The 27,173-nt window shown below is 37.7% G+C and overlaps 2 protein-coding genes across 2 annotated transcripts; both read left to right on the top strand.

Annotated features, from left to right (window-relative positions):
- The first annotated feature begins 944 nt into the window (after positions 1-944).
- On the top strand, positions 945-4,406 carry LOC135644341 (RNA pseudouridine synthase 1-like). The gene is made up of 2 exons (XM_065161823.1): positions 945-1,323; positions 3,426-4,406. Exons 1-2 carry the CDS (start codon positions 960-962, stop codon positions 4,112-4,114), a joined length of 1,053 nt encoding a protein of 350 aa, XP_065017895.1. The 5' UTR covers positions 945-959; the 3' UTR covers positions 4,115-4,406.
- Positions 4,407-5,857: 1,451 nt separating this feature from the next.
- Positions 5,858-26,562, top strand: LOC135645651 (ubiquitin carboxyl-terminal hydrolase 14-like). Its single transcript, XM_065164271.1, has 19 exons — positions 5,858-6,188; positions 6,301-6,472; positions 8,533-8,645; positions 8,722-9,058; positions 11,522-11,616; positions 12,656-12,789; positions 12,892-12,948; positions 13,050-13,127; positions 16,372-16,426; positions 17,359-17,439; positions 18,536-18,734; positions 18,812-18,869; positions 18,950-19,072; positions 23,733-23,821; positions 23,914-24,003; positions 24,116-24,286; positions 24,420-24,547; positions 24,784-24,910; positions 26,042-26,562. Exons 1-19 carry the CDS (start codon positions 6,078-6,080, stop codon positions 26,218-26,220), a joined length of 2,397 nt encoding a protein of 798 aa, XP_065020343.1. The 5' UTR covers positions 5,858-6,077; the 3' UTR covers positions 26,221-26,562.
- The last annotated feature ends 611 nt before the right edge of the window (positions 26,563-27,173 follow it).

The following is a 27,173-nucleotide window of genomic DNA, read 5'->3' as shown; positions in this document are numbered from 1 at the left end:
GTGTTCAACTATAATAGAAAAAACAATTGATGATATATGTTTAGCAGAAGAGTATAAGCTATTTGTTTTTGAACATTTGAAGTGTGGTTAATAAGGGCTAGAACTTGAGGTAAATTTTACCTGTTTATTAGTTAAAGGCTGATGGTGAATATTAATACCATTTTGGAGTATGTGATAATGCGTTAATGAACAAAATCACAGAGTGGAATATATATCCTTTCTTCATCAAACCATGATCAATATATCATTGTTTAGAAGATTGAAAAAGAAAAAAAGTATGTACGCCTGTGATTTCATGATCGCATATGTGAACTGATCGAGCACCATAAGAATTACAATCGGATTGGTCCACCTACTCCTTTGTGGTTATGCTAGTAAAATCCCGAGTCGACTGGCGAGTGCATGCATCCGAGGTGAAGTGCCACAACCAAGTACTAACCAGATCGGACGTACCTTCCAGCGATACATGGCTGGGCGCTTTCAGTCCTCATCTTTCCTTACTCCAGTCGCGCAGCAGGCCGCCTGCGTCCGGGATCGTCTTCCACGACATGTGGTGTGGATTCTGCTCACTGCAAGTTGGAACAAGAGCACCGATTTTTTTATGATCTCGCAGGCAAAATAATATTTTTGAAGCGCTTTGTTCATTTTCCGGATCACGGTACGTTCACTGAAGAGTCCGCTCACCTCCTCCTTCAACTAAAGTCCGGTCGTCGCGCTAGTCAGACTAAAGGTGCACGTGACCGGACCCGTTGCGAGTCCGATCGCCGATCGTGAGAAAAAAGTTGCTCGACTCGGACGATTTTGCAAAAAAAAAAAAAAAAAAGGGTCATCTTGTTATCTTCGCAGCGTGAGGTAAGCTTACCCAACGGTTTGCTCACCCACGGTGGTGTGACTATATATATATATATATATATATATATATATATATATATATATGATCGCTCTCCGACTTTTTTGTGATGACCAAAATACCCTTCCACACCAATCGTGTTCTCTGCTTTCAATCGCAAGCGCTCCGCCTCATCCACTCACCACCGTCGCTCCGGTCGATGGCGGCCCTGTCGACGAAGGATCCCGGGAGCGGAACCTCGGACGGTCCTGCCGAGGTGCTTTCCGGAAACTACCCGACCCCCCTGTCGCCGCCGTACCCGCCGCTGTCGAAGAACGTAGAGCTCCATCGAGCGATGTCGGCGGCTGCGAGGTCCGGGGAATACGCACTCTCTGCCGCCGATATCGTGTTCGAGGACCAGTATCTGGTGGTCGCCAACAAGCCCTCCGGGGTGTACTGCGAGGCCATCCTCTCCTCGCTTTCCTCCTCTTTGGGTTAGTTCCAGATCTCATATTATTTCCTTCTGTCAGTTTTAGGTGCAACGATATGGCTCAACATGACGAATTGAGTGGTGATAGAAGGAGATAATTTCTCAAAAGCACATGATTATCGTTTCAAATGCTATTGAATTTGTCTTTAAGTAAAAGCAAAATAGGACCCTTTTTTTCTTAATGTAAATTTATCTGCTAATGATAATTACGTACACGGTAGAGTTGATAGGAAGGACTCATGATTCAGTGATATGACAATAGAAGAGAAACAGGTGAAACCGGCTTTACCTGACGTGGAATTGGCAAAAGGATAGAGCTCAGCGACTCAGTTAAAAGCAGATAGATGCCTGATTCTTAGAAGGTTATAGAGAAATTTGGGGAGACAAAGAAGGAAAGAAAAAAAAAAAAAAAAACTATCATTAGAACATATTATGTGTCATTACCAATCGATTGTCTGATGGAAATATCACAACTGAACTGTGCCACCATCTTGGAGACACAGATTTCTTTCTATGGGAGGTTGTGTATACCAGAGATATGCATTGTGAATAACAATGCACAAAAACAGATGCATCACGTAAATGCACAACCATTGGGTAGGCAAGGCTGTTTATGCTCACTTTGTACTGAAGGTAATAAGTTACAAGGACCTTATATCATCTAGGTTGACAATGAAGACTTAATTTTGGTAAGCAAAGCTGAATGGAACACCACAATACAAAGGACTTATTTAGATTCTAGTCAAAAATTAAAATTATTTGGCTACTGATATGAAATATGTTGGAGGATAAACAATAAGGATAAATCACAACACAATGATGTTCAGACACTGGCAAAATAGATGCTAAAATTTATAATACACTTATGATTTTTTGCCGAAATTAATGAATGTAAAAACATGTTTTTGAAGTTTGAAAAATTCTTAAATATAAAATCTGACTTAATCTCGAAAATGTATTCTGAAAAGTCAAAATAAGTTATAGGTTTTTGTATCTGATTCATATTTTTTTCCTAATGTTCTTAAATAAAAACTTAAACTTTTAAAATATATTCTGAAAGTTAGTATTAGATTTTTGTATGTGTTATTGTTGCAAATATCTCATATAGAACATGGAGAACATTTAATTGAAGTACATTTGATGATACAAACATAAAACAATCATGTTGGATCTTACCATCAAAGGTATTATTTCGTTCAGGATTTGGATTGTTTAGCACCATCTCGGTCCATTACAGAATTCGGATCATTGAAGTCCAAAATCCTGAGTAAACTGGGGAATCCCAGCTCACATCAAGATAAATCCTTTGAAGTAATACCAGCATCTTTAGCACTAGTTGCTCTCCCTAAAGCAAAAAACTGAATTGTGGATGAACAAGAGAGGATAATGCAGAAAATACTGGATTGAAAAGGAAGTTGCCGACTTATTCTATTTGGTGTATTTCCACCTGTTAACATTAGTGATCTTCCCTTATTCTAGACTATTCTCAGAATTTCAGATTTGATAAGCTTCTATCTCCCCTTTTATCTATATGAACTTCTATTGTGAATCAGCCTTTTAGTTCTTGAGGCAAGTTCCTATGTGGCATGAACTTGTCTCTGTTTGGTACTTGCTATAGAAAGTTGGTGTCAGGTGAACATAACATCTGTAGAGCATTCTACATCTTACACGAATTCCGATTCAGAAATAGCTAGGATGTGGATAGCTCCATGTAAAATTGGTTTAATCTACACACAATCATGACAACCCAAGATGACCTAATTCATCTCCCTCTTTCTTTTCTTATTTTCCCTTCATGAACACAGAGACTATCATTTAGGCTGAGTGATTACTTCTTGCTGATCGTAAGCTACCATTCCATTTCAGTTCTGGTTGGGTGAACAAATGAGCGAGTTGTCAGTAATTTGAACCAGCATCTGCTAGACATCTTCCAAACACGGAGAATTGATGAAAGAAGTACTTATGTCTTTTTAGTTTGCAGATTCTTAAGGAAATGCTAAGTCAATCCATCTCAAACGGACATAAAATGGTGTTGCGAGAGTAGAAGCTACAAAAACTTTATACTTTTACCTCTTTCAGGTCTCTTCTGATGTCCCAAATTGACAGGGTCTGTGATCGTCAAACCTGAATTTCATCTGGCGAACCGGCTAGACCGTGATACTAGTGGTCTTATGGTCATAACCAAATCCCACAAAGCTGCTGGTAGATTGGTGAAGGCATTTACTGATCACAAAGTCAAGAAAACTTACCTGGCACTCTGCATCGGGTATGCACCAGATTGGAACAAGATCAGGATAATCTCTGGTCATGGAAGATCAAAGTTTGGTGCATGGCGCGTGTACTCCACGGAGGAAATTGGCAGGACACTTCCAGGTGGATCCATGGTGAAGAATATGGTCACATCCTTTGAAGTTCTATTCGTAAATGGAAAAGGAAAATTCAGAGAGCCTATTGATCACAAAGTGAATGATGTAGAGTCGGTGGTAGTCCAAAAGGAAGCTGAAAGGAGCATAGATGATGGCAAGAAGAGCGATCAAATTTTGATCAGGGCATACCCTCAGAGTGGGCGCACGCATCAGATTCGCCTCCACTGCCAGTATCTTGGAATTCCAATCAGAGGTGATGTCAAGTATGGTGGGTTTCATGAATGGAAGGGAATAACATACGACACTCATGCATTACATGCGGAAAGTTTGTCATTTGAGCACCCCATCACTGGCATGCCTGTCCGGATTCAGGCTCCATTGCCGTTGTGGGCAAGTGAGATATGTGGAGATATGCCACAGAAATCATGACAAGGCTGTCCATGATATCAAGTTCCTGATTTATGCTGCACTGGGGCGATGCTGATTGTTCTTCGCAGTGTCTGTCTGTTTTTTAATGTTAATGGCCTTTAGAAGATGAGGTATCATGTAATATGGGGTGACGCTGATTGTTCTTCGCAGTGTCGGTCTGTTTTTTAATGTTAATGGCCTTTAGAAGATGAGGTATCGTGTAATATGTAATGTTTATTTAAACCAGCAGACTGTCTTGGTCGAACACATCAATCTCCGTTTCCCAGAAATACGATCCAACCAATTCGTGCCATGCATGTATCATATGGTTGAATTGAAGCCGTTAGTTGCTATTACAAGATTGTGTGAGCATGGCCAATCTGATTCGTGCGCCCACTCTAAACCCTAAACCCCAAATCTTAAATCCTAAACTCAAAACCTTAAAACTTCAACTCTAAAATCCTAAACTCAAAACCTTAAAGCCTAAACTCTAAAATAATTTTGCATCACTAGTACTAAAGACCAAACTATCTTGTATTATTAGGGAATTTTATAGAAATTCAAGCAATATATAAAACTAACATTGAAATATCATTATTTATTTTGTCACTTAGAAACTAGGCTAAGAATGTACAAGCTTCTAAAAGTCACATCTTAGTGCACAAAGATGGTATTCACTTAATTTTAAATTTCATAAAATCCTAAGTTTAACACTTATTAAAAGTATAAGAGCTCATTGTATATCAATGGGTGTCAAATCAACTTAAATAAAATTCTTTTTGAAAAATAAATAATTCTGAATACTTTGGCTAAAAAATCTATTACTCTATCACAAATTTTAGATTAAGGCAATACATGAATCCATTGAATCATAAAAAAAAATTATACAAAATATATCTAAATATTAAAGATTAATTTGAAACATAAATTACTAAAAAAGCATATGAAAATATTAGTTTACCAATGACTAAGCTAAAACTATATTTACAGCTAAGGAAGGGTTGGACTTTCTTACGTTGTTCTTTCTTAGAATTAGGGTTTTCTTGGCCTCTACGAAGGAAAGATGGAGAACGAGGAGAATATGTGAAAAATGATAGAAAATGATCATAAGGACAAATTAGAGGGGAGGGGAGAATAGTGCATGTTTGGGCTGTTTAGTGGACTCGCTTGATGGATTGGGCTCAACCTATTAGGCTCATCTTAAATTTTTTTATAATATAATTATTCTTGAAAAATACTTAAAGCTATTTTATAATATGAAAATATCTTCTAATCACTATATACAAACTTATTATATATATATATATATATATATATATATATATATATATATATATATATATATATATATATATATATATATATATATATATATATATATATATATATATATATATAGCACTTAATTTTATCCTTACAAATAAAATAGATAGATTCTTTTTCTCCGTTATGACATCCTTTGCACTATTTTTTATTATAAATTATTATTTTCATTATTGATAGAAAGATATGAAATTGAATTACCTGCATTTCTTATCATTTGCAAAATGAAAAGAATCTTATCAAATTAACAAGTCAGAGCAATTTGACTACCCATCGAAAAGAAAGGAAAAGAAATCAGAAGCAACTTTATAATTAATTATTATTTTTCTGTTACTGTAATTATTCGACCCTTGATTCTGGATTAAAAAAACCAAGTTAAGGCTCCGTTTATATTTGGATTCTTGTGCGTATAAACCTATTTCATTGCCCGTTTCCATTTCGTTGCGCGTTTGCCGATAGACTTCGGGGCGAGTCCACTTCTACGCACTCCCTAAAGGACTTGAAAAGCCCCTCTTCACTCTTTCGGCGCAGCTCAAAAGACCTCGCCGCAAGAGGCCAACACAGAGTCCTCTCCTTCTCCCTCTCCTCGATAAGCCAAGAAACAAACCCTAGCCCTTCTCTCTTTCATCTCATCCTCCCTCGACCCCCCGAACCCTAGTCGATGTTCCCCTCTCCAATGGAGCTCCTCCGCTCCCACCTCTCCAGGGTTCGCATCCCCGAGCCCACCAACCGAATCTACAAGAGCGAGTGCTGCATCTCCTTCGACACCCCGGTAATTCACTTCGAATCCCAGCGTTCTCCCCGATCTCTTCTTGCCCCATTCTTTCTGTCACTTCGCTTCGATTCGATTCTGATCGTTTGATCGCGTTCCCGGTCGCGTTCAGAGGTCTGAGGGCGGCCTGTACGTGGATCTAAGCTCGTTTCTTGCGTTCGGGAAGGAGTATGTGGGATGGAACTATGAGAAGACTGGGAATCCCGTCTACCTTCGCATACAGCAGAGGCCGAAGCCTGTACCGGAGGACCGACCTCTCAAGAAGCCCACCCTTCTCGCCATTGGTACCTTTCAGATCGCTTCTTTGGTTTCTTCTGTTTGACTACGTTGGTTATCTTGTTCTTGAAATTATTCGCAGTGTTTGAGCTAACTATATTGACTTTGATTTGTCCTTTAGAATAACCAGTTGGAACATTCAGAGCGTAACAAACTTTTTTACAGTGCCATTTGGCCCCTTTTTGATGTTGGTGTTAATTTTTGAAATACTCCACTTGATTTAGTTTGACCTTTAGAGCAATGTGAAAGTTCTTTTCTCATCTAATTCATTTGTTTAGTATATATTTTCACGCTTGCACAAAAGAAATATGATGACTCTTTTGCTTTTTTAAAATTTTATTTTATTAATCCATTGCATAATATGTATGTACAAATTTTTTTTAAAGCAACAATTTCATGATCTGGATGATTCCAGCTAATGATCGTGTAACTCAGCTAAGATTCCTGGTCTAGATAGCTTATATTTACAGTGGCATGCTAAATTCACATGTTTTAGGATGCTTTCTGTGGTTGTTATATTAAAGCAGTAATGTATTTTCTTTCATTCATAGGTTTCATTGGTGGAACATATGAATGGTTATAGATCTTGATTATGCTTCTTGATTACTGTCAAATGGGTCTTTATTTATGGTTTTTTTGGAAATTGTCCAAGGTCTGATAATTTTTTATTTGTTGGCTTGTCTTTGTAGCCTATGGTTCTTCATTGCCTTGGCATTACCTCAATGCTGACACTTGGAATCAATTTAAGAGGAAGTGTTCTTTACATGCCAAATATCATGAAAGGTGGATGGAGATGATTAGATCTATTTTTTTAGAAAATTGTGTCTGTTTAAGATACTGAATCAGATCCCTACAGGGAAGTCTAGAACATGCTTATGGCAGGTCATGATAAACCTGCATGCAGTCACTAACAGGGGCAGCAAACGAACAGCTGGCTTCTATGTTGACTGGGCTGACTGCGTTACCATAACTTGCTTGGTGATTGAGTCAAAAAAATAAACATTTGCAAAGAACTAAAAATAGTCAATTTCTAAAGGTCTAAAATAAACAAATAAATGATATGCGCAAACATCCTGACTAAACAAGACAGAATTCTAACTTTTATCATACACTCCGGATGATATCGGGTTGGCCAATTAGAGTGCTCTCTGAGATCTATCATGCTTCATAAGGTATGCTTCCATCTCAATTTGGGTCATGACAGAGTGGTGCAGACGGATGCTGCTTAGAAGAGGAAATTTGCCTTTCAGATTGTTTAGGAGAAATTCAGCGTACTGCTAGGGCTACTGAAAATACCCAATTCTATTTGGAATCTAGCCCAAAATAAGGCAAGATAAGGTGTATAATTGGGAGACTCAACAACATGATTCCTACTTGGGGTGGAAGACACAAAAATAACGCTTACTGCCCCTGTACTAGTGCCTGTATGTAATACAGGCATCAACCCCCTCATGTGGTCCTTACATTGCCAAAAAGGTATCAGACAGACCGTTTAAGCCACAGGCACATTGTAGGTTGTGTTAAGGACTTTTAATCTCTTTGGGATCATTACGGCCAGAGAATTATCGATGGGTGACTTGTATTAGGAAGCCAAGGCAGTGGTAGCCCGTATGCTAAGCTTCTAAGTGCTTGAGACTGTATTGGAGATTGGTTAATATTTTTATGCAATGAACAAGTGTTACATTGGATGGTAAGTTCTCTTTTCCCCTTGTTTTGGGAGGTCTTTTTTCTTTCTTGGAACAAGAGAAACACTCATTAGGATGTAAATCTGATGAGCGCATTTAATTATTTTCATAGTGGCTTAAGCAGACTACAGGTGTTAGCGATAAAGTGTGAATATGTCATAATAATTTATTCGAGCACTTAGGTAAGTTTTCTTGGTTGATGTCAGATGATTCGGCTGGATACATGGTACTATTAACATCTGATTAAAACCGACTAAGGTTACACTATGGTCCTTTAATGTCCACTACTTGCCTTATAGTCTTTTGCTTCTCAACAAAGTAAACTAATTTCACTTCAGATGTTCCTGAGGAAAGGGCTCCTTTAACATACCATATTTTTGCAGGAGTGGATGGAGGATTTGATTATCAAGAAACCGACTACGAAGAAACTCACAACATTGTTATATTACCTGATTATGTGTCTCTTCCATTTCCATCTGTTGAATTGCCAGAAAAGGTATTTGTCTTCAGTTTTCTGTAAGGCCTGCAGCTAAGGCTTTCTTACATGTGTTTTATGTTTGAGTAATTTATAGGTTAGGTTGGCTGTTGATGCCATTTTGATAGCTGAAGGTGCCGAACGCAAAGAGCAATTAGCAGCTTGGACTGCAGAGAAGAAGAAAGTGAGTGCCTATGTGATGAATTTGCAACAGATTAACAGTGGTGTTGTTGTGCCCCCATCTGGTTGGAAATGCTGCAAATGTGACAAGACTGATAATCTTTGGCTGAACCTAACTGATGGAATGATATTTTGTGGTCGGAGAAATTGGGATGGAAGTGGTGGCAATAATCATGCTATTGAACATTACAATGAGACAAAGTATCCTCTAGCCGTGAAACTTGGTACCATAACTGCTGATTTGGTAGGTGCAGGTAATGGTTTTTCTGCCCTCCAAAAGCATTTAAAGTTTTTTCTGTGATGGTTTTGCTTGCATAAATCTTATTTTCTGGCATCAAGTTTGTGCTTATTTTTGTTTTTAATAATTCCTTGTTTCTTTTGTTTTTTTATGCCAATGTTTCTAAGTTCTCATTTATATATAATTGAAATTTCACTCTTATTATTTCTCCTGCATTGAATCTTAGCATATCTTAATATACCAACATGCATTTCTGGTGTTATTCTTGAATACTCAATTGACTTCAATTTTGGTCCAAAAGTTCACATGGCTTGTGTTTATTTTGATGTGTTCCGATCAATGTATGACTTTGATATCTCTATTATGCCTATTTTTAGCACTTTCAATTTTGTTGTGTACAACAATTAGTCAGCAGAATTAATCTATAGCACTCATTTATAGTTGCCATCAATTTGCTAATACTGGTACCTTCTATAAAAAAACTTGCAGTGGCTACAGGTCCATTCAGCTGGGATTTGTGTTGGGGTTTGAATTTATATACCAGTACAATCACTGCCGAATCTAAGCTGTTTCATTATTTTGTATGAAATCTAAATCTCAATGTGGCTGCTGGCTTATCTGAAACACCTTCCAACTTAACCAGCTTAACCTGTTTAATAAACAAACTGTTTCTGGTGCAGCCAAGGATGTCATGATTTACAACTCCTGAAATGGTTTGTTGGTACATAGGTTTACGGACAACTCTTGATTCACCTGATTTGACTATTTATATTGGAGATAAACTCAACATGGTTGACAAGATAATTGTGAAACATGTATAAAATGATTAATAAAAAAAATGTAATATAGTTAAAAGTTGATAATTATTTCATTTGGGTTAATTATCTGAAACTAAAATGTAATTCAAGAATGGTTACAACTGGTTTATGGCCCCAAACCCACATAAGTTCAAGCACCTACAAATTTCATGATGATTTGGGTAGATTTGTTTAGTCAGATCAGGAAGTGTTAACCAGCTAAATTTTCTAGCTCATGGATGATGCTATGATTGTAATGGAATGGGAATATGAGTAAACTTTTTTTAAATCAGAAAATTATAATGGAGATCATTTTCATAATTTTTGAGAAAAAAATATTTGCCAGTATATGATTTAGCTATTCTATTCAAGCAATTGCCTTAAGTCTTTCCATTTGCTTTTCTAAAATCTGTTTGCCAAAATCAGCTATTTTCTACAGTCTCATGCTTTGGTATGGTGAATGACCTGTTCTGGGATTTGGTACCTAGGGAAACAGGTAGCTGTTTCTAATGGAGATGCGATCTGTTTCCTATGTTTCTATCGTGATGATACCTAAAAGCTGATGTGCTTGTTGGTTTTGCGATGTAGTCTTCAGAATGTTGAGGTGGCATGCTATAATAAAAGGAAACTTAGTGTAAAAGGAGCTGAAGGACAGTATTTAAAGACAGAGGAGATGGATGAGTACAGTGAGTTCAAAAGTTTGCAGGCATACTATCATACACCGAATATTGGAAGGATGAAGGTTATGTAGATGAATAAATTTGACTCATTTGTCATGAAAGCAAGATGTTAAACTAGCTTTCTGGAAAAGGACCTAATGTAAACAAGGAGATGGAAAAATTGGTGTTACACACCAGCATGGGAGTAGAGAAAGATTATGTTACTACAAATACTAATTATGAGTGAGCCAGGAGTATCATGATGTCCCACAATATCTAGAATAAATACTTGGTGCTTGAAAGCGGTTTTGAACTGCATTTGTGGAGATTGCCTTGTGGCCATGCCACATATCTGCTGTGTTCCATAGCAGAGATCCAACAAGCCTAAGCATGTGCGGATATTCATATAGTATAGTGTTTCTTATTTCTTGTATCTTTAATTGGTTGTGTATTTATGCTTTACTTAATGTTTTATCCTTACCATATATTTTTTAATATGATATTGAGTCTTTAAAAAATTACTATTCATGTCTCTTAACATAAAAACAAAAGCTATTTTTGCATATGTGTTTACATAATGAATGCATATTATTAACAGGCTTGATTGCCCAGGATGTTAACTCACATGTATTCTTAAAGTCATATTTAAACTATGAAACACCCAAGGAATAACTATAATTGCATCCAAGAAACTTTAGGAAAGCAGCCAGATGAATAATGAGGTGTCAATAAAACATAATATCAAGATTTACTTGGAAATAATATTGTGGGCTACGCAGATTATGTGCATTCCAAAAGATGTGTAGTTTTTGATATGATATATGCAATATTAGATCTCAACTTTGCTCTCATATTTGGTACTTTGAACATAGTGAGGTGTATGTATTAAGATTAGAAGCATGACAGTGGAAATTGATATGTGATGTTAACCTCTTTTCTATTATAAATGATATCAATATAGCACCATGCTTTTGGTTCTTCTAGTAAGATATCGCTTATAGTGTAACCATTATGGCAGCTCAGATGTTTTTTCTTACCCCGAGGATGATACTGTTGAGGATCCCTTGTTAGCTCAACACTTGGCCTTTTTTGGTATCGATTTCTCATCATTGCAAAAGGTTGGTGATGACTTCGTCTCATTATAGATGATTTTACTTTTTTTGGGCTTGAACTATTTTATGTTTATTCATTTTCCTCTTTACTTTTTGCTAAGAAAACAATTTTTTTTCCTTGCTATGCTAAAAGGTTGTTGTTTTCATATCGTGTCATGTCTCTGTAGTGAATCCATTCCTGTTTAGTATCATTGCTGGTTTAATCAATATTGAGATGTTTGATGCTTTTGATGTTGCAATATGCTTCATCAGCTCTCCTAGTGGATAAATACTAGATAATGGTGTAAAACTTTGCAACAAGAAATATGCAGAATGATTTGACCCCTTAATGTCATCAACGAGTTCTACTTGGAGGTTAATCAAACTAATTATGCAACACAAGTACCTCCATATTGTTTGTTAGTGGACCATCTATTGCACACTCATAAATTAAACACTGTCTATTGAGTTTTGCATACTCATTTTATTGGTGCCTAACCCAACATCTTATGATAAGTACATTTCAATTATGTATATTGTCACATGAGCCAAAACTGTCAATGAAGATGTAAAAATAAATTCATTCGATACATTATCTTTCTTTCATCCATATCTAAAGTAAACATAGGAAAGCTATAATTTGCAATAATTTTAATATTAAATTTGACAAGACACATGAAATTATGGTTCAGAATTAGTAAAAAAAAATAGAGATGTAGAATGAATTAAATTTTATGAACTTGTGCATGGATAACTTGAGATCTTTATTTGTGAGCGTATATGTTCTATGCTCTATTATGAGGGATGGGGAAGGTTATTTATGCAGAGTGTTTGACATGAAGTTCATGAACAGTAGAGACTGATTATTAAAATTTTAAATGTACTATATACATTGACTTTGAAAGTTTAAATTCATGTTGTGATGAGGAAGGCTTCTTTTAAGTGGTTGTGGATGAAATGACAACCTGTGTGATGCTTAATATGCTTCTGGAATATTTTCAGAACTTGGGGGTCCTTAGTAATGCTACAAACAGATTTTTCGAGTTACGTTGTCTTATTTTTGCAGACTGAAATGACTACAGCTGAGAGGGAACTTGACCAAAACACAAATTTTGACTGGAACCGTATTCAGGAAAGTGGGCAGGAAGTGGAACCCTTATTTGGACCAGGCTATACTGGTCTTGTAAATCTTGGAAATAGGTATCCATATGATGATGATACAGTGTTGTTTCTCATCAACAAACTAGTTTGATGAATATTAACTACTTATTAACTGCTTTTTGTTGTTTATTTCTTTGTCAGCTGCTATATGGCATCGACAATACAAGTAGTTTTCACAACTCGTGCTTTTATCTCTAGGTTCATATCCATTTTGTGTATCTAAGATTTCTTAACTGAGGCCACTTGTAATTTATTGGATGTATGATGCTTTTATAATCATGTAATTGTGCTCCATACAGATATTATGAACATCAAAGTTTGAAGATGGCATTTGCAATGGCTACTTCTGATCCAACATTGGACTTGAATATGCAGTTGTAAGTGAAGATTGAACTTACAATTTTGTAGAAAACAAACAATCTATGTTGATTAAGTGTCAACTGATATTCATTGTGCCTAGATGTGTTTCATTGTTCCAACTTATTGAACTCAGCTGCATATTATTATAAGCCGACTATTAATGTGATAATTGTCCATGCTTGTCTTGTCATACCCAAGGACTATTGTGCGAAACATGTATGTTTTGAAATTTCAGTGTGTTTGGAAAAGCTCGTTAGATTGGCTAGTTGACCATGAACACCACAGACTTTAAGTTGTGAGATCATATTTTCCAATCTACTATTGTTATGTTGTTTAGGATCAGTTTTGAATCCAATGCTTTGCTAGAACTGGTGTCTTAAATTATTCCTATGCTGAATTAATCTTTGGATCTTATTCTTATTGGTGGTCTGCCTGGTACTGGGCAGCATTTTGTTGAAATAAACTGATTATTTGATAAGTTACACAAAAAAATCATGAATATAATTTTTTTTTGTGATTTGGTCCATAAAATTATCTTTGTAAAACAAACAAGACTTTAGGTTTTATACAAGGTATCTTGTTCCATGGGTGCCTTCCGCTTGTATATCTAGTTCTTATGATATAAGATGTGCTGAGTACTTGGTTGGTCAGTGTTATCTAAATTTGATAATAAATGTTTCATATTCTTATTAGGAAAACAATGCAAATTAATGCAAGCAAAGACCGATGGTTTAGATACCTTGTATGGTTGTACCATGTGAACCATTATTTTTTGTATCTACTTGGTTGGTCAAAGATATGATTTTTTGAATTTATGAACTCGAGTATGATGGCATGCCATGGTTTTGGAAGGGAAGATATGAAATTCGAAGTTGATTTTTTCTTGCTTTCAAATAATCTCGTATATAGATGTCGTTTGACCCTCAATTTTAGAGAACCATAAGCCCTAGTATGAGTTTTTTCCCTCCTTCCATCTATATTGTCAGTCATCATCATGGTGGTGCTGTCGACCTCTATCATTGGTCATCAAATTGTTGGTGGGGACTTGTGTATATAGATCTAGTGGCCGATTACTAATAGCTTAATTTAAGCATTTTTGGTCTTTCCATTGAGGTTTGCATCATGTAATTCATTAGGCTATTATATCATTTGTATTTAGGCAATATCAAAGCTACTTCTTTTAGGTCTTTTCTCATGGGCTTTACATGTTGACATGGGGTTTACCTCGTGTGCACTGACATGATGTTTTCTTTGGTCCGTATATTTTTAGGATTTGAATTGAGTTGGGGATTTCTTTAGTTCATTTTAATCATGGTACTGAGTGCTTTCTAAATGATTGGAAATTGGTTCCAATAGAACTGTCTATACCTGGTTTGACTGGTTGATAACTAGCTAGACCTTATAGAAGTTAGTTGGGATCACTTAGTCCATCCCTAGCATTCTTGGCAACATGGTTTGCCTTATCTGTCTGTACTAGTATACCGACCAGTTGTTGGTATGGTATGTACCAAATTGTACCGAGCCATACTGAGCGTACCAACACATGGTACATGGGGGTATACTAATATACCACCTATATCAGTCCCCTGTTGGACCGGTATGTATCACTCGTATCGACCGGTATGAGGAACCTTGCTTGGCATTCCTTTGAGAAAATAATAGTTTCAGTGTTACTGATCAGTGATTTAAAATGGCGCTCGGGCGCTCGCCTAGGCGCTCGGGCGAGGCGAGGCGAGGCCTGAGCGCTTCGCTAAACATCCAGGCGGCGCGCTTCAAAGAGGCGCCGCCTAGGCGCTCGCTCGGGCCCATGCGTTGGGCGCTTCGGGCGAGCGCCTATGTTAAACCAGGCGACCGAACCAAGATTTTAGGTCTGGTTCAGTCTTCGGTGGTTAGTTGGTTCAATCGACCCAACTAAAATCGATATCAGCTGTCGTTGCCCAACCCTAACCGGCTAACCCTGCTCGTTGCCGCTGTCGCTCCTGCGCTCGCTACTCGCCGTTGTCGTTGCTCGCAACCGCTGTCGCCGCTCCCGCACCCGCTGCCTCCTTACACTCCCGCTCCTGCTGTCGCTGCCTCCTTACATTCCTGCTCCCGCTGCCGCTGCGTCCTTACACTCCCGCTCCGACTCCTGCTGCCGTTGTCGCTTCCTCTTTTCTCAGTCAGCACCCCCTTACACTCTTCCTTCTCCTCTATATACTATTAACAGTATACTGTATACTGTTAATATTGTTAGGTTTATTTGAAATTATTAATTTTCAATACTGTTAATAGATTAATAATATATTATTTTGATTTTAATATTATTAATTTTTATTTATTTGAAATTATTGTTAGGTTTCAAGATAAATGGCAAGTGTACAGAGCAATTCAATAGAGTCTCCAATTTTCATTTATGATTTTGTATCATAGATTTTCTTAATTTAATAGCATATTTTTATTTAAAATTTTAAATAATTATATTTATTAATTATATTATATATTTTTATATTTTAGCGCCTCGCTTCGCTCGAGCGAGCGCCTAGCGCCTCGGACGTTTTTGGACCTTAGCGCCTTTTGGCACCTAGCGCTTTTTAAATCACTGTTACTGATATTTCCAAGCATGCTCAACTTTGGTTTATGCCAAGGAATCTAAAAGGTGAACTCTGCTATTTTGTGCCTTGGTAAGCAAGTCATGTATTTTATTTGGGGAAATTCTCTCATCTGAAATAATAGCAAGGAAATACTTGAATGATTAATATCTACTTGTATACATGGAAGGCTTGTTAGAAGTAAATTTGAGTTAGCATTTCAAGTCACTTTGGTCAATACAAGTACTTAACTCAGTTGTGAGATTCTTTATTGACTTGTCTGTTCAGTACATTTTGGATGAACCAAAGGAGTTGCATCAAAGTTTTGGTAGATAGACTAACCAAAGGTTAAATGAGAGCTAAAGAAATGTGCTTACTCTGTCATATCATTTTCAGATTATGGACAAATTAAGACAACAAAACTAGAGAGTAGGATGGAGTTGGTACAACGAGTCCTTTTTGTTTATCTTATTGAATCAACTGTTTCATTGTCTAATGTGGATATGTGCATCTTGAACTTTTCTGAAGTAGTTTTTTCATCTCCATTTGCAATTTGAGGATTATGTTAGATTATAATTAGTCTTGTGTTTTTTTGTTTTACAGCATGTAAATGTCGGCTCTTTAATGTTCATGACCTGAGTGACTTGCATGGGTGTTGACATTATTGTGATTTTTGAATATATTTTTCACACAGGACGAAACTGGCGCATGGTTTGCTGTCTGGTAAATATTCTGTGCCGATCCAAGAGGTATGTTCTTATACATAAATGTGGCTATTTTTAATGGGAATAAATGATTAATAATCAATTCTTTCAACCGGATCAATGAAGTTGACAATTCTAAAACCACAACTTCCAGTTCTGTAAGTTCTGGTATACCTTTAGACCTTTTGCAGATATCGGAACTGAACCATTGGTATTGATTGTTTTAACTCTAGTTAGCTCTGTTTGGTATTATGATAAAGGCTTGAAATATATATGGGACATATTGCATTTGCCAGCATAGCAACTATGCACTCTGTCCTGTCTAGCTCATGCTTTATTTTGGAGGAACAGTGCAATTTCTAGTCATCATCTGTCTTCCATACTTCTAGATCATTATTCATAATATTTTATTTTATTGCCTTTGCTGATCCACATATATGGAAAATTGTATTTATGTAATGACTCATGAAAACCTCAGTAATGAAAAGAACTAAATTGAACTGAAAAAGAACAAGAGTACAAGCAAGAACTCAGTAAAGAAGTGTAGCAATTAGTAATTTTGATTTTAAAGCTGCTACTGAGGTAAGTTTCTATCTTTTGAACTCCTGTCATGATTAGCTGTGATTAAAATTAAGGTATTGTTCTTTTAAAAGTTTTCTACAGCGTTGTTGAAGTTTTAAGAATAGTAAGTGGTTTGATAAATATTTTTGTGTTTAACAGGAAGCATCCTAGTTGAAGGTGAATATTGATATTAATTTCGTAGGTGAAATTGGAAACTTCACATGACATTAATCATGTATCTTTCAGTATGCTTTATTAAGAAGTTATACCTGTAACCAATTCAACTTATTAGGGAAGAAGATATTTGAGATTGATGTTCATCTAGATTTGGTCTATATGGAGCTGTCTAGTAAGATGTTCTGTTGGTATTTTTGGTTTTTGCTGATGCTAGGTCTTATATTTCCTTTTTGCTTCAGAAGCAAGAAGGTGTTCCCCCTCGCATGTTTAAAACAGTTATTGCTGCCAACCATCCTGAGTTTTCAAGTATGAGGCAACAGGTACTTCTTTTTCCTGAGAATTGAAGAACTTGTACATGGAGTTAATGTGAGTCTCAAATTCGTTTAGTTACTTTTTGACCAAAGTTATTTAAAAAATAGTGAAATGCTATAATATGGCCTAATACTATTAAGTTTAAGTTTTAATTTATTTGAAGCCATAAAGTAAAGCAAGGTGAGATGAGCCAAAGCTGAGATCTGTAATACGTTTGTAGGTTTTATTCAAGGTCCGCAATACCGTACCGTACCGGAGTTTCGACCTGAGCTCGGTACCGGTATGGTACGGTATACCGAGCGGTACACCCAGGTGTACCACTCGGTAACAGACGGTCCGCGTACCGGAAGCCTATCGGACCGGTATGTACCGCCCGTACCGGGCGGTACGGTCCGGTACTGCAGACCATGGTTTTATTTAACTTTTTTATCCCATTCATTACCTTGTTTTCATATATTTCTTCATTGGACTAAATATTCTGGGTTTATTGGCCAAATGTTTCCTGGGATTTTCTTGTGTTCATGGTTATTGACAGTGACATCTAGACCAGTAGGTATGTGGTTCCTGTACTGTACTTGATTACTGTTGGATAAAGTATCCCGATATTGGTGTGTCTTATTGTAGCTTGATATGCATGTCAAGGACCAATATGGAGCAATGACACATTTTGTTGAAACATGTGGGCCTGGAACATGGAGGCATATAGCTTGATTTTAATGCACTCTTTCTGCTGTTACTTGTGATAGCTGTATCATGTTAACTTGTAACTTCTTTTTTTATATATTAATAAGTTTCGAGTACTTTTCCTTTTTTGTGATTTATTTGAACTCATTTAAGATTGGCTATCTTTTTCTTCTTTTTTTGGGCAACGCCTTACACTTTTGACACTGTTAAATGACTATAAGATCTAGCTCTTGCATTAGCAATGTACAAACATTCCCAAGACACAGGCAAAGTGGATGGTCTCTAGGTGTATACTTGACCTGACATTGGCCATTCACCTTGCCAATATCTTTTGTATGGTTTTTGTTGCTATTGTTCTTGTTTAGTGAGTATTATCCTCTTATTAGTTTGTTAGACTTGTGACTTATGTTGTTTATTTAGGATGCTTTGGAGTTTTTTCTGCATTTTCTTGACCAAGTTGAACGGGTCAATTCTGGTAAACCTGAATTGGATCCTTCAAGGAGTTTTAAGTTTATAATTGAAGAACGTCTTCAGTGTCCCTCTGGGAAAGTTGCTTATAATAAAAGATCAGATTACATTCTCTCTTTGAGTATACCACTTCATGAAGCTACTAACAAAGGTAATTTGCTTAACCCTTCCATTTTCTTGATATTGATATTTGAAGGTAGGCATTATTCTCTCCTTTTAATGATTCAGAACAGCTTGAAGCCTTTCACAAGATGAAAGCCGAAAGAAAATTAGAAGCGAAGGACATGTAAGTTAGAAGAGCATTTTCTCTATGTTTTTTGTCATTGAGTTCTGTAGTTTGTATTTTTTCCATGCGTCTTTGAACAGAGATAGGGATGAAATTGTACGACCAAGAGTTCCGTTGGAAGCATGCCTAGCTAGTTTTTCAGCTCCTGAGGAGGTCCATGACTTCTATAGCACTTCACTAAATGCAAAGACAACAGCAATCAAGTAAGTTTGTAGAGTAGCTGCTAACAAATTGATATTTTTCTGATTTGACAAATCTGAGAACAATATTTTGTTATTTGTATGTTCAATATTCAAATGCATAGAGTACCTCTGAACTCTAATGTTTTACGCGCAAATTTCAAATTGATGTCACAAGAAGTGATGTGCATTCAAATACCAAGTAATGTTAACAATATAATTCTTCTTGATGAGAGCCAATGGTATAATTTGGGCATTCTATTGTGCCTATGAAACAAAAAAACCCTGGTATCACAAATTTAAATAGAGATTAGACTTCATTCAAAAAAGTGATGAAATTTGAGAATAATTATGAATCACATATACATAAATTTAAATCCTGATCATACCCAATTATAAAACCTTTTTTTTACTAGTCAAATGGCTTGAAATTGAGGCTATCGCCGGATAAGCTTATTGCAACAAGCTTACTAAAAAGTAAGGTAACTAATACTTAGTGGTCGTTCTATCGAATTGTCATGGACTTAGTTAGAATTGCTAAAGTCGTGAGACACCCTTGCGCTAATGTCACAGGCTTAGTTGGGATTGCCTAAGTAATAAGGCACCATTGCATTATCCGTCTACAAAGGGTCAGTATAATTGCAACCTCGCTCAGGTCTCGAAGAATCTGTAAAAGAGCAAATTGATTAGTTCGAAAATGAGTTATGGACAAGTCTCGATGTCTTGCGAAGATGGTAGCTTTACAAGCAATTCAATAAACACTCAGTGTGCAAGAGAGAAAAGAGAGGAAGGAAAAAACAAGGACTTTAGAAGACAAACGAATAGTCGCAAGTATGCAAACAATTGCTCACCGGGTGTCGGGCATGATGGCTAGTTCTCATAGGCTTAACGTGCGAACTTGTGAAATCTAATCAACGCTAATACTATCCCAAACCCCTATCTAGCCTGGTGCCACCTAGGGTGTTCTAGGGTGCTGCGATGGCTGAGGTTTTGAACCTTACCGCACTTTGCAGAAAACAAGCCGTGACGCACGAAAACAAGGCCATTTTGGGGTAGTTTTGCTCGTTTTGGTGAGCAGTCGCTCCGTAGCACTGCGTTTTGTTCCTACTCGTATTTTTCAAACAAAAACATACAAAACCAAGGCAAAACACGCTGCCAAGAATATGTACAAGAAAACATGCTGCCAAGCATATGCGATGACTAAATATTTGATCTGCTATGCTTTATTGGGTAGCTTTGTCATGCGATCCGCTAAAATGGTTTCAACTCGTTTTTCGTAGGAGGCTTTGGTGGTGTGTGGGGGTAGCTGAGTTGGAACATTTCGAGAAGTATCTTGCGAGTCGAAGTGGTAGGTTTCCAAGTTACTTGTGTGAAAGACATTATGAATTTTGAGCCACGTCGACGGCTACAACTTGTAGGAGACATTGCCTACCTTGTTGATAATTGTGAAGGATCCTTTGTACTTGCGCACCAGTCCCCTGTGCACTTTATGCCTAAAGAACTAGAGTGATGCTAGTTGGAGTTTCACCAACACCAAGTCACCAACTTTAAACTCCTATCGTCGCTTTCCCAAGTCTTCCCCACTTCATCTTTTTGGTCGCCTTCTCTAAGTAAGTATGCGCAATATCTACGTTTTGGTGTCATTCCTTTGCAAAGTGATATGCTGACAGACGACTCCCAGTATAATCGATCACCAAGGTGTGAGGAGTTGGCAGCTATTGTCTCGTAATGATCTCGAAGGGGCTCTTGTTGGATGCAAAGCTCCGTTACAAGTTATAAGAGAAGTGGGCTATATTCAACAGCTTTACCCAATCCTATTGGTTAGGACTCACATAGTAGTATTAAAGGTATTGTTCAAGGAGCGAATTTATTCTTTCGGTTTGACCATCCGTCTAGGGGTGGAGGCTTATGGAAATGAACCCCTTTGCCAGTCCAGAGATCCACTTAGCTTTCGAGTTCACAGCTTTCATCCGACTTGAGCTCTTCTCTAGGTTCAACCCAAGTTGTCTTACTTCTCAATTGACAATGAAATTATGGGTATCGGTCGTGTCTACCATCGCACGAGTTGTTCGGTCATTTAGCTTGATGTCCATGTACATCGGCTTACTGCTCCCTATTTTCTGTGGCTTCATCTTCATGTTCTCCCCTACTTGATCTCGCTACGCATTTAACAAATGCATTCCCATTCGGGGTCCTTGCGACTCATCGTTGTTGTTGGATTCCGAACTTCTCGAACTAAGGGCAACGATCTTGCCCTTTGTCCGATCTGGGGGGTGGATTGATGCTGATAAGGCATTGAGTGCTTACTCTTGTGGGCACTCTCTCACAATATGCAGTCCTTCGCACAAGAAGCATCTGCCAAGTTTTGAGGCCTTGCCTTTTGAGCTTGGTTCTTTGTGGGGACTTTTCTTTCACTCGCTTTCAGACTCCTTTCCTCAAAAATATTTGGATGGGCGATTTCCCAAAAATTATTTCTACCCCAAGTCTTTCGAGGAAACAAAGTCAGTGAGCCTTACAGTTGTGATTGCCTCGATCACATCGGTGACATTCCTTCGATGCAATTTTTGTTGTGCCTAGGGCTTCAGGCCATTGAGGAAGTTGAATATTTTGTCCTTCTCGGACATGTCTTGTATGTCTAGCATCAGCGCAGAAAATTATTTCACGTAGTCCCGAATGTAAGTACTTTGGTGGAGTTGTCTTAGCTTCCTTCTTGCAACGAACTCTGTGTTCTTGGGTAGGAACTGAGTTCTCAACCCTTGCTTCAAGTCCTCCTGTGTGTGCACTTGACATTGACATTGTTGGATCTCTTTCTAATGTGTTCGTCACCAAAGTTTTACATCCCTATTTAGATATATGGTTGCTATCGAAATTTTGGTTTTTTTAGAATCGAGCCTTATAACTTGGAAGTTTTATTCCATGTTGAACAGGAAATTCTCGAGCTCCTTTGCATCCTTGGCACCCTCGTAGTAATGCAGCTCGGGTGCTCTCAAGTTTTGTGGTGAGGCAACGCGGGTGTTGCTCTCTCCCGCATTAAGAGCACTTGTGACCAATGTAACCTTGGACATGAGTTCCGCCATGACTTTGTGTAGATGTTGCATGGAGTCTTTGGTGTCTTTTATCAATCGATCGACTAGGGACTCGACCTTGTCAATCCAAGATTCTACTTCTTCTAGCGAGTTGTCTATCCTAAGAAGCCTTCGTTGGCCTTGATAGAGTTCCTCCAAACTCGCTTCAAGAACGTCAATGCAGGTTTTCGCAGTTGTAAGCCTCTCCTTATGGCTTCTTTTTATGGTTAACGCTCCAGATTGTGCTTCCTTCGCTCGCGGAGATTAGCCAACTTCTCACTCGTCTTGTTCATTGTCGTGCTTCTCTTGAGTGGCTCCAATAGCTTGAGAGCGAGTTTGCACTTGCAGCTCACCTACGACTGATTGAGGCAATGGTCCAGCTTACCCCATCTTGCTTAGTTCGCGACGATGCTTTACCATAGTGAGATTGCAAAACTTTTCGTTGTTTGCTCGAATTGTTTGTTCGCTCTGATACCACAATATCATTGACCTAGCTAGAATTGTCGAAGTCATGAGGCACCCTTGCAGCAAGGCCACGGACTTAGTTAGAATTGCCTAAGTCGTGAGGCACCCTTACGCCAGTGTCACGAGCTGAGCTGAGATTGCTTAATTTGTGAAGCACACTTGTGTTAATATCACAGACTTAGCTGGGATTGCCTAAATCGTGAGACACCCTTTCAGTATCCGTCTGCAAAGGGTCATCATAGTTGCAACCTTGCTTAGGTCCTAAAGGACTTATGAAAGAACAAATTGATTAATTTGAAAGCGAGCGGCGGACAAGTCTCGACGTCTAGTGAAGAGAGTAGCTTTACTAGCAATTCAGCAAACACTCGGTGTGCAAGGGAGAAAAGAGAGGAACGAGAAAACAAGGACTTTAGAAAGCAAATAAATAGTCTCAAGTCTGCAAACGACTACTTACTCGGTGTCGAGCGTGATGGCAAATTCCCGTAGGCTTAATGTGCAAATTTGTGAGATCCAATCAACGCCCAACACTACCCCAAACTCCTATCCAGCCTGGTGCCACCTGGGTGGTTCCAGGGTGCTGAGATGGCTGACGTTTTACACCGCTTCGCGGCCTATAGAAAACAAGCTGTGACACGCGAAAATGAGGCTATTTTGCAGTAGTTTTGTCCATTTTGGTGAGCAGTCACTCTGCAGTGCTGCTATCTGTTCCTGCTCACAGTTTTCAAACAAAAAACATACAAAAACCAAAACAAAACATGCTGCCAAGATGTTGTGGCCTGTTGTCGAAGATGCTGTGGGTGTGCGACAACCGTTTCTGATAGAATGGTAAGCCTATTGGTTAGTACTTGTACTCCCCATATTCAGTTCTCCTTGTTATGGTCCTTCTCTTTTTTGTCTTTTCTTCCTCTTCTTTCGATTCTTTGCTTCTCCTTGCCACCATCACTGCTCCTTCACCTCATCCTTCTCTACACATGCCATGCAACTTTTCTGCTTTTGCATGAATCCGTTAGGGTTAGTGATGTATGGAAAGGTAAAGGGAAAGATGTGAAAACTTCATTTGGAAATAAAAAGAAGACATGACTTTCTTAATTTGACTACTAGTAAGAATTTTACCTTTTTTTATCTTTGAAGCAACTGACCAAATGCCTTTTTAGGACTGCCAATTTTGCTACTTTCCCTGACTACCTTGTATTGCACATGAGGAAGTTTGTGATGGAAGAAGGATGGGTGCCAAAGAAACTAGGTATAATCCTTTTATTGTCTCAAGTCTTGGTGTTTTAATTTTTCCTTATGATTCCTGTGTTGTTCAATAATAGTTTACAATATGCATTGCAGATGTTTATATTGATGTTCCTGATGTAATTGACATCACACACATGCGTGGCAAGGGTTTGCAGCCAGGAGAAGAACTACTACCAGAAACAGGTCGGTAATGCTTATCTTTTAGATTCTCATCATGTTGGTGCGTTTCTGAAAAAATGGATCATCTGTTCAGCTTTTCTTCTATAGCTTATAATTTGATGGGTAAGTTTTGTAGGTCCTGATGGTGATGTTGAACACACCCATTTAGTTGCCAGTGAGGACATTGTTTCTAAGCTCGCAGCCATGGGTTTTAATTATCTGCATTGTCAGAAGGCTGCTATAAACACTGCAAATGCTGGAGTTGAGGAAGCAATGACTTGGTTGCTATCTCACATGAATGATCCAGGTTTGTGTATGGAACCACGAAGCAAGCTATTAACACTGAGTTTACTTGGCCATTATGTGAATAGCAACCAGTATTTTTTTATCTTATCAAGAAAATAATTGGTGAATAACTTGTTTTTCGGCACCCGATGCAGATATAGATGATCCTATTTCCCATAGATCAGATGCTATGGAACTTCAATTTGTTGATGAAACAAGTGTTGAAACTTTGATTTCATTTGGGTTTCAAGAAGATGTTGCTAGAAAAGCACTGAAAGCTTCAGTAAGATTCTTTTTTAACTTAAACTCCTTTTCATGAAGTTCCATATACTTGTATTATTTGAAATGACCCTTTGACTGTTGCTGCTATGCATATATCACTTTTAGTTGGTTGCAACTTTAGTTCTTTCATTCTATGTGGCACTTTTCTCGTCTACATCCAGAAGTATTTCCTATAATTTGGTATTATCAGCTAGTCTGCTGGATGCACTAACTTTGTTATGGTTTACCCTTAAATAGGGTGGGGACATAGAGAAGGCTACAGATTGGATATTTAGCCACCCCGAGGCATCTGCCTCAGCAGATACAGATGCAACCTCAAGTGGCATGCAGGCTGGAGATCCTGGAGTACCAGATGGAATTGGCAGTTAATTTCCTTCAACTTTTGCCCAATTATTCTAAGCACATTAGGATAATAAGTTCCACTATATCCTTGTTTGCATTTACTGTTTATTTCTTTGTGTTTACTTACAATGAGACATGCACTTGGTCGCTTTGATATGCCCAAGTTCTGGCACTTCATTTATGATATCAACTTTGAGAAATGAGCTGAGGCTTGAGTGACAAGCACCCAAGGGTAGTTTTCTCATAATTTTAATTGCCCTCAGGTGCTTAGAATATATAATGTAGAATTTCTAGCCTTTAGTTGAGTAGAGTTATCTTTTCAGACAATAGAGAGGCAACTGTTTTGTCAAATGTTTTTGGGATTTGTAGATTTCATAAATCATTCAAATATCTGAATCTTTGACACTAGTTTTCTAAATCCTAATTTCATAGGCTGACCATTTTCTTTTTGAACATTAGATATCAATAGCACTTCATGTTAGGGAAAACAAAGTGTGGTCTATGAGCTTTCATTAGTCATTAAAACATTTGAATCTTTGTCATACGTTCTTAAACTCAGTTGCATGGGTTGATCAGTTTCTTTTTTAACATGAGATATAGATAACACTTTGTTTTGTTTATTAAAACATCATGTTTCTTTCTGAAACTCAGTTGCATGGGTTGTTCTTAAATCTGTGTGATTTTGCTTTGTTTGTCTTTTCAACTCCTTATCAGACTAGTGGTCTGTCTTATTTTTTGAGTGCTTAGTTGTATGATAAAGCTTTATATATATATATATATGTATGTATATATATATATGTATGTATATATATATATATGTATGTATATATATATATATGTATGTATATATATATATGTATGTATATATATATATATATGTATGTATATATATATTTGTGTGTTTTGTCTGTGCTTTTAAAAATATCATTGCTGGCAAACTATGTTTCCTTTTGTAAACTGGTTTTGTTTTGCTGGAGGGAAAATATTATGCCTCGGGGTGTATGGTGCTCTTGAATTTTTTGAACTTTGTTGATCTTGGTCAGTTGTGACCCATCTCTTATGCAGTTGAAAGTTTCTGTTGGCTCCTCTGCCGTGTTGGTTGCATGATTTTGTTTTCTTTTCCAGGTGTCATTTTAACGATTTTAATGTGCAGGATACAAGCTTATGGCATTAGTTAGCCACATTGGGACCTCTACCCACTGTGGGCATTATGTGGCCCATGTGCATAAAGATGGAAGATGGGTGATATTTAATGACAGCAAAGTCGGGGCTTCAGTTGATCCACCAAAAGACATGGGATACTTGTACTTCTACGAGAGAATAGATGGCTAAAGTCGCACTTGGTCAACCCTCTATTGAAATCAGCAAATCAATGGTGAGAGGGGAAATGACTAGCATTTGACAGGTCATAAAATTAACATCCCCCTGCTTATGCTTCAGTTCGACATCAAGCAACTTTTGTTTAGGCATTGTTTTCTATGGTTTGTTTTATTGGTGATTTTCTGTTAAATTATTCCTGATGTGAGGTCGATTGTCATGAATGGTTAAACAAAAATACATTTGTTGCCTTTGCTCACAGACAAGATGATATTTAGTGTCGGTCCAAACTCTTGTCTCTTCCTATATGTTCGACTGTTCAACTCATTAGATGAGATAGTCAAAGGTACTTTGGTAGTTGTGGTTTCTGGTTTACGGTTTCTATACAGAGTATAGGACCGTTACATGTGATTAGGTAGGAAGGAAACCATCTTGATCTGAAATTGGTTTGGGTATCGCTTGTGATCTGTAGCACTATTTGCTGTGTTGTAGTTAACAATATTATTCTATATATCTTCATAGCCCAGTTGGCAGAAATTTTCATTTCAATAGTGGTGAAATTGAAGCTTGCCAAAATTATACCTGATCATTAAGAGAGTAACCTGGAAATTGTTATAGTGTTAATGTTTCCGTGATATTACTGCTACGATAGTGATGCTGGAGCTTGGTAAATGTGGTTCTCATGCTGAAGGAAGTTTTCACCTACTCGGCAACTGTGTGTGTTGTTTGTTGTTTGTTTGTGTGTGTGTATAGGTCGGGTCAGGGCGTCGTCTGACAAGTTCGCCCAAGGTTTTGTGTGTGTGTGTGTGTGTGTGTGATGTATAAATTGGGCTCATGACTGGTCGAGATGCATAATTTGTGTGTGTGTAGGTCGGGTCAAGTTCGCCCTAGGTTTTGTGTGTGTGTGTGTGTGTGTGCGCGTGCGTGCGTGTGTAAATTGGGCATATGATCGGTCGAGATGCATAATT

The sequence above is a fragment of the Musa acuminata genome, chromosome BXJ3-8 (assembly GCF_036884655.1).
Source record: "Musa acuminata AAA Group cultivar baxijiao chromosome BXJ3-8, Cavendish_Baxijiao_AAA, whole genome shotgun sequence".
NCBI classification, from domain to species: Eukaryota; Viridiplantae; Streptophyta; class Magnoliopsida; order Zingiberales; family Musaceae; genus Musa; species Musa acuminata.
The sequence above is the reverse complement of the archived record's forward strand: the minus strand, read 5'-3'. Positions and strand labels throughout refer to the sequence as shown.

Coding starts and splice junctions, on each gene's coding strand:
- LOC135644341 (XM_065161823.1), top strand. CDS start 960: ATGACCAAAATACCCTTCCACACCAATCGTGTTCTCTGCTTTCAATCG. Junction 1,324..3,425: donor CTCGCTTTCCTCCTCTTTGG/GTTAGTTCCAGA, acceptor CCAAATTGACAG/GGTCTGTGATCGTCAAACCT.
- LOC135645651 (XM_065164271.1), top strand. CDS start 6,078: ATGTTCCCCTCTCCAATGGAGCTCCTCCGCTCCCACCTCTCCAGGGTT. Junction 11,617..12,655: donor ATTTCTCATCATTGCAAAAG/GTTGGTGATGAC, acceptor TTATTTTTGCAG/ACTGAAATGACTACAGCTGA. Junction 17,440..18,535: donor TTTCAAGTATGAGGCAACAG/GTACTTCTTTTT, acceptor TTGTTTATTTAG/GATGCTTTGGAGTTTTTTCT.